General features: G+C 46.6%; 1 protein-coding gene across 1 annotated transcript; it reads left to right on the forward strand.

Moving 5' to 3' along the window:
- Nucleotides 1-963: 963 nt before the first annotated feature.
- LOC108892302 (unconventional myosin-Vb) lies at nucleotides 964-7,592 on the forward strand (the record flags this gene model as incomplete). The annotated part of the gene is given in 11 exon segments (XM_051067935.1): nucleotides 964-1,191; nucleotides 1,382-1,475; nucleotides 1,557-1,636; nucleotides 1,638-1,723; nucleotides 2,425-2,569; nucleotides 2,654-2,743; nucleotides 2,827-2,977; nucleotides 4,651-4,945; nucleotides 5,040-5,214; nucleotides 5,320-5,400; nucleotides 6,228-7,592. Coding segments are annotated over 11 exon segments (1,578 nt in total), but the record flags the coding sequence as incomplete, so codon positions are not given.
- Between the last annotated feature and the right edge of the window lie 255 nt (nucleotides 7,593-7,847).

The raw sequence follows: 7,847 nt of genomic DNA on the forward strand, positions 1-7,847 counted from the left end.
TGATGGTCTCTGCAGCCTGTGTTAAAGTTTCACCTCTAGAAGAGGTCTCATCACAGAAACCTCCTGTCTCACCTGTTCTGCAGCTCCTCTAACTCCTCTGTTAGTGAGTGTTTAAGATCAGGATTCCTGAGACAGGAAGTGTCTGTGATCCGACCTCTGCTGATCGGACCAACAGGAAGAACTGTGGTGCTGCTTCCTCTCACTCTGCTGTTTCCTCTCTTCTCTCTCTCTCTGCCTCGTGGACACCAGTAAGCAGCAGGACTGGTGTTACCTGAATGAAGACGGGGAGCTGGGTTTGGCTTATCAGGGCCTCAAACAAGTGGCCAGGTCTCTGTGTGTTCGATTCCTCTGTTTCCAGACTGTGTCTGAATGTAACGAGCAGCTCATGACTTTAACTCGTGACTCAGTTCATTCTCTTCACAAAGCAATAGTCTGTGTGTGAACCATGGCGCTGTGTGTGTGTGTGTGTGTGTGTGTGTGTGTGTGTGTGTGTGTGTGTGTGTGCAGTGAAGGTTGTTTACATGTTGACAGACCATGAGACTGAAGGTTTCCATCAAGAACAAACTAATACTATAACACCACATCAAAGCGTAGACCTGTCAGTAACAGAGTTAAACTGTAGTTATCAGATTATTGAACATGATAGTTCAGGGATCAATCAGCTGATGATTGATTTTAAAGGTTGATCGACACAAGAATCCACACAAATCTATATTTGATGCTGTGTATCATTCTTTTATGACCCCAGGGTCTGGATTTGATTCAGGTCTTTGGGTCCAGAACTGGAGGTTTGTTAGCTGGATTCAGGTCGAGGCTGTTTCACCACAATTCCACCTTAAAACAGGACGTTAAGACACTGAACCCCTGGTCAGTCCATGTGTCTGTTCTCTGATGGTCTGATGGTCTGATGCTACTCGTAAATGTTCAGTGACTAACGACCTTCCTCCTCCTCCTGGTTCTGGTCCTCCTCCTCCTGGTCCTGGTCTTGTCAGGCTGTTGGAGGCCCAGCTGCAGACTCAGTCCAGACAACACAAAGACGAACTGGAGGCTCTTCACACTCAGATCGAGCTGCTGAAGGACGACATCGAGAAGAAGCAGGAGATCCTCAACTACACCATGTCCCTGTCTCCTGAGGCTCAGGTGGAGTACAGCGTCCAGCAGGAGATCACCCGGCTCACCAACGACAACCTGGTCAGAAAACACACACCTCACACACTCTGATAGACTCTGACGGACTCTGATAGACTCTGACGGACTCTGATAGACTCTGATGGAGCTCTGATAGACTCTGACAGACTGACAGACTCTGATAGACTCTGATAGACTCTGACAGACTCTGATATTCACTATGTGATGACGTCAGTGTGTTTCCTGTCTGAAGGACCTCAAGGAGCTGGTGGAGAAACTGGAGAAGAACGAGCGGAAGCTGAAGAAGCAGCTGAGGATCTACATGAAGAAAGTCCAGGAGTTAGAAGGTGACAGGAGAACATCAAACAGGAACCTGTTCAGTATCAGAGTCTCTGACTAAAGGTGACTGACGTCTCTGTGTGTTTCAGCCTCTCAGGCTGCAGCCGTCACCGGCAGGTCCAGACCTGAGCTCAGCCGGCAGGTCACCGTCCAGAGGAAGGAGAAGGACTTTTGAGGGGATGTTGGAGTACTACAAGGAGGACGAGGCCCTGCTTATCAAGACCCTGATCACTGGTAAGACTGGGTCTGATCCCAGGTCAGTCTGATCCCAGGTCAGACTGATCCCAGGTCAGACTCTGTTATTAATCAGAGTCAGAGCTGTTTGTTGAACAGTTCAGTCACCTGTCGTCTCAGCTGTAAAAACCCTGTGTGGTTGTGTTGTCTTTGTGGGAACATGTTTCCAGGTGTGACTCAGTCAGAGACAGATTTACTGAACCTGCTGCAGTTTATCTGACTGCACTGAAGTCCTGTTAAATCAGATCTGATGCTGGTGAAGAGATGAGAAGGTGATCTGTGAGGAAATGTTAGTTCAGAATCCATCAGACGAGTTGTGATTGAATGAGTCATGAAAAATCAGAGATTAAAACACACAGATGTATTCAGACCAAACACTACATTATATTTATATTTCACAGGCAACACAGGACACTGAATGTAATGAATAAAATATTTTTTGTTGATATACTTGGACAACTCCAAAAACAGTGTATCTGAGTTCTGGTCATGTATAACTAAGGAAATTGGTACAATATTAAAGAATGAGATCTGGACCACTTTCTATTGAGGCTGCCCTCTGAAAATCTAATTATAGATGTAAGAAGTTCTGAGCTGCTGAAAAAGCTTCTTTTTCTGGCCAGAAATGTCTGTAAGTTACTGAGGTTCATGACAAACCTGTAACTCAGTGTTTAAGGACAGCGTCAGGTTGGAAATGTGTTGGAAATGTTTCCAGACGTGAAGCCCAGCACGGGTGTCGGCGACCGTCCCCTGCCTCCCGGCTTACATCCTCTTCATGTGCATCCGCCACGCCGACTATATCAACGACGACCAGAAGGTGGAGTCTCTTCTCACCTCCACCATCAACGCCATCAAGAAGGTCCTGAAGGTGAGACCGGGTCCTCGGCTCCTCCACCTGTCTGATCTCAGGTGTGTTCAGGTGTTTGAACTCTGGTTTCTTCTTCTCTGACAGAAAAACAACGATGACTTTGAGATGACGTCGTTCTGGTTGGCCAACACCAGCCGCCTGCTGCACTGTCTGAAGCAGTACAGCGGAGACGAGGTCAGATGCTCCGCCGTTCACCGGCGTCACTTCCTGTTTGTTCAGGGTTCAGGACGCGACTCTGACGTGTCGTGTTGTTTCAGGTGTTTATGACTCAGAACACGGCCAAACAGAACGAACACTGTCTGAAGAACTTCGACCTGGCCGAGTACCGACAGGTGCTGAGCGACCTCTCCATCCAGATCTACCAGCAGCTCATTAAGGTGGCGGAGGGCATCATCCAGCCCATGATAGGTGAGTCACAGTTCACTCTGTCACCCTGTGGTTCATGTGTTCACCACGTCCTCAGACCAAACAGATCAGGGAGCGCCCTGACAACTTCTCTGTTTGTATCTGAGCGCTGAGCTGATGTAAACCGGTCGCTATAGCAACATCACTTCTCCACAACATACAACAACATCCGTCTCTATGACAACAACAAGATGGAGGACGCCGTGGTCGGAGTGTTAGTTCTGGATTTCATGATGATGATAGAGTTAAAGCTGGACTTCACTCAGTCTGAGAGTTTACATGTTTTAAGCTTTGTTTTTTTTAGTTAAAAAAAGTCCCTGAACGCACCATCCTAAGATCTATGATCGCTCCCTGTTCTTACACAGACACAATAAATAACAGGCGGGTTCTGCAACTGTTCTTAGAACCATGAAACAGTTCCTCTGGTCTGAAAACAGCTTCTGTCTATGAATCATGTTAAACTCTCAGTTCATCAGGTCCTGGAATAGATCCTCCTTCATGATAGTTGTAGACGTTGTACAGAAACAGTCGACCTGATTTCATTATTAAACACCTCAGTGTTTCATCTGTAGGTTCAGATCAGGAGCTTTTCTCCTCAGAGGTCTTCTCCTCTACAAACAAACAGAGCAGCTGATTAAAACTCTGAATAAAACAGTTTGTGTCAGATCAGAGTTAGAACGTTAGAAGAAGAGACAGAGACTTGAAAGAAGACTGTGTTTCTATTATTCTGTCCACCCCCCGTCTGTCAGTGAGGACAGGCTACAGCACTTCAACAGCAGCTACATCCTCCAACTCTGAAACTGTCTGAGCACCTTTAAACCTTCATGATGGGGATTATCACAGAGCTGCTGTTCCTAATAAACTGGACAGTATTTAATGTAGATATATCAGGATCTGATCAGGATCAGGGACCAGGTCTCTGAGAGTGAACGCAGCTGTCAGAATAACAAACACTGACGCTCTGAGCCAATAAAACCACAGAGACACAGAACGAACCTGCAGACAGTTTCACTTCGTCATCATCTGATCCACAGTTTGTGTTTCAGTCACTTTCCAGACGAAGCTGATCCACGGTGACGTCCTGTCTGTGGACTCAGATCAGGACCGATGTGAGGAACAGCTGCTGACACACAGACTGTGTCAGGATCATGTAGAATAAAATATCAGTCAGAACAGTGATAAATATCAGATCATGAGGATTCAGGAGGTCCAGAGGTAAAACGACTGTGGAGTAATGTCAGAGTGAAACAGTGAATGTTGTTTGATAATGTGTTAAAGTCGTTGAATCACCTCTCACACAGATGAATTATCTGTCTCAGGGTATTTCCTCAGTTTGACTTGTTATCAGTCTGGGACTTTTCTCCTGTCGCTCTGACTCATTTCACCGTCCAATGATTCACCGTCTCTCCGCTCAGCGTGTACAGCAGTTACCACGGCAACCACAGCACGCCACTGGATAGAACTCCTCCTCAGACGTCCGTGGGTTAAACAGACTGAGCAGAGGTGATAACAGGTGTAGAAATCCCCTCTGAGCTGCTGCAGGATCGTCGTCAGTAGAAAGGTCACGTCGCTCTGCAGAGCTCAGATCAGACTCAGACCATGACCTGGACGGTGAGCTTCTGATCTGTCCTGAGTTTCTCCTGAAGGACTCAGCGTGTCTCTGTCTCTGTGTCCAGTGTCGGCCATGTTGGAGAGCGAGAGCATCCCCAGCCTGGCGGGCGTGAAGCCGATGGGCTACAGGAACCGATCGTCCAGCATGGACACGGACGCCGGCGGCCCCACCAGCTACACCCTGGAGGCCCTGATCAGACAGCTGGGCCAGTTCCACGGCACCATGAGGGACCACGGTCTGGACCCAGAGATCGTGGGTCAGGTGGTCCGACAGCTGTTCCACTGCATCAACGCCGTCACCCTCAACAACCTGCTGCTGCGCAAAGACGTCTGCTCCTGGAGCACCGGCATGCAGCTCAGGTACAACCCCCAGATCCTGCACAGGAGGATCAGGTCCTGGTCCTGGTCCTGGTTTGGTGCTCAGCTTGTTGTGACTGTAACTGTGTGTGTTCAGGTACAACACCAGTCAGATGGAGGAGTGGCTGAGAGGAAACAACCTGTATCAGAGTAAAGCTGCAGCCACGCTGGAGCCGATCATTCAGGCCGCTCAGCTGCTGCAGGTCAAGAAGAAGACGTCTCAGGACGCAGAGGCCATCTGCTCGCTCTGCACCGCCCTCACCATGCAACAGGTCCGCCCACATCACCTGATCAATAACACATCACCCGATCAATAATACATCACCTGATCACCTGATCAATAACATGAGATCATACTGATGTGTCGTCTCCTGCAGATTGTGAAGATCCTGAACCTCTACACGCCTCTGAACGAGTTTGAGGAAAGAGTCACTGTGTCCTTCATCAGAAACATCCAGGTAAGACTCTCAGGTGCTCAGGTGTTCAGAGTCCTGACAGATCCAGACCAGCTGTGGAGGTGATGGTCTCAGTCTGGACTAAGTCAAATCCAGAGTGATGGTGTCTGTGACGCAGGCTGACGCGTCGGTGTCGTCTGATCTGGTCACCTGATTTGATAAACAAATCTGATTGGCCTGAAGGTCTGAGTCCTCACTGGTGGCCCCTGGTGGCTGCAGGGTTTACTACACCCCACCACTGACAGCCGAACAGGGTGGAGGTGATGGAGTCCGTTACCTGCTCAGTAAGGATGGGTGACGAGGATTTAAAATCTTATCCCAGTATTTTCTGGTGTTTATAGAGATAACAATATAAAACGATAAAAAACAACCATCCAGCAGCAGATTTCTGTCTGTAAGTGAGAGCTCTCAGTCCCCAGAGCCTCTAGAAAGAAATGTGTTTGGATTGGATGTGTGACCATTCTCTGTAAACTTTGAATATTAAAGTCTTTGTTTAGCGATGAACTCCACCTTCCTCCATGTTTGTTCTTGTTCTGTGAGCTGAGCTCTGCAACACAAATACACCATCAACTAGGTTTTATCGTTATTATCATCAGACGACTCATTCTTATCGTGGGGAGTTTTTTCCCGGTATATCACTGATCCCTCCACCGCAGGCTGATGACGTCTGTTAATGAACAGAACCAGTTTCCATTCGTCTCACTGTATCCTGGAGGATCTACAGTGTTAGAGGAGTGTACCTAATAAAGTGGTCACTGAGTCTCACTGACGTCTCAGGTCTGTTCTGGTCTGTTCTGGTCTGTCTAACCTCGGTGTGTCTCCGTGTCCAGAACCGGCTCCAGGAGAGGAACGATCCTCCTCAGCTCCTGGTCGACACCAAACACACCTTCCCTGTCCTCTTCCCCTACACCCCCTCCGCCCTGAGCCTGGAGACGCTGCACATCCCTGCCTCCCTCGGCCTCGACTTCCTCATCAGAGTCTGACGTCTCCACGAGATCCACTACAGACCTGCTTTTAATCGGACCACTGAGTAGACTGACTCTAACATCAGCCTGAACCTTGGACCAGCTCTAAAACCTTTAGTCAACATATTCCTTCACTAACTCAGCAGGTCTCTGAGGTTCATCCTCCACATTCCTCAGAGTAACCCAGCAGAGAGGGTCGGGTCCAGCTTCAGTGTCTGTCCTGGAGGATGAAGGTCAGTGTGAAGAGTCAGAAAGGTCAGGGAGAGAAATCAGTCTCTGTGACCAACACGTTTCAGGATCCACAAACAACAACAAACAAGACTCACAAACAAACCTAATCAGTAACATGAATGATTCCTCTCTTCTGATGTCGAATCACCTGACACATGTTGTGTTCAGGTGCTGCTGGAAAACATCCGGCGGTCTGACTGTTTATTCGGTTCAACAGAACAGAAAAGTTTTGACAAATTGTCCTTCAGTGGCTTTACAGCTCCTGTCCTGACATCAACAGTTTTACCATGAATGTCACAGGTTTGTAGTTTTTAATTGTGTTTGTGACAGAAACTTAGTGAGCAGCTGCAGGACTCTGTGTTAGCACCAAAATATCAAACCACAGAATTGAAACATGTTCATTCAAGCTGCTGCTGCTGATCTGTGAACAAACCTCTCAATGTTCTTTTTATCCGTGGATCATGAAACATGAATGAGTCAGAGCGTCTGAGACTAAACTGATTAGAGGAGGTGAATAAACGAAGGAGGAGCAGGTTTAATGAGCAGGTGTGTAAAGGTTGGTTATTGATTAAAGATCAGGAAGGAGGATGTTTCCTACTAATCTAATAAACTAATCCGTGCTTTCTGCCTTCTTCTGTCTGCAGTGATCAGGTCTGTGTGGAGTTAGATTTCTACACTGATATACACTCAGTCTTTTTTTGTTTTTATATTTCTCTGGAGAATCCTCACTGTGATATTTTCTATTCCCTTGATTTTTTCTTTGTGTGATTTATAAAATCCTGTTTTGACACTAATTAATGACTAAACTCTGTCAGTCACATCATTATATCGTCACGTTCCTGATGAGACCTCGTGCATCGATGCTACGATGGTTTGAGTCTGAAAATCATTGCACTTGTAGAGAACACAAATTCTAACTCATTATGTTTAGATACAAAGTTTATCTGTTTATTCTCTTTTTATGAAGTGGAACTGTAATAAAGATGAAGTCGAGAGATATTTGAAGAGCTTCATTACAAAATGTTTTATCTTTTTGTGAGAAAATATTAGAAGTTGAATAATCACTACGTTTATGGTACAAATATCTGCTGACATCTATTTTTTCACAGAATCAAACCTCTTCAGTCTCTACATTTAAATGAACTTTAACTGTGTAAAATAGGTTCCTCTGCTGTGTCATTTTGCAGTGAAGTTCTTCAGGTTAAAGCTGGTTTTAGAAACTGATGTAAATGTTTCAGAGAATATATTTTGGAA

This window comes from Lates calcarifer, unplaced genomic scaffold (genome assembly GCF_001640805.2).
Source record: "Lates calcarifer isolate ASB-BC8 unplaced genomic scaffold, TLL_Latcal_v3 _unitig_2163_quiver_1531, whole genome shotgun sequence".
Classification (NCBI taxonomy): Eukaryota; Metazoa; Chordata; class Actinopteri; family Centropomidae; genus Lates; species Lates calcarifer.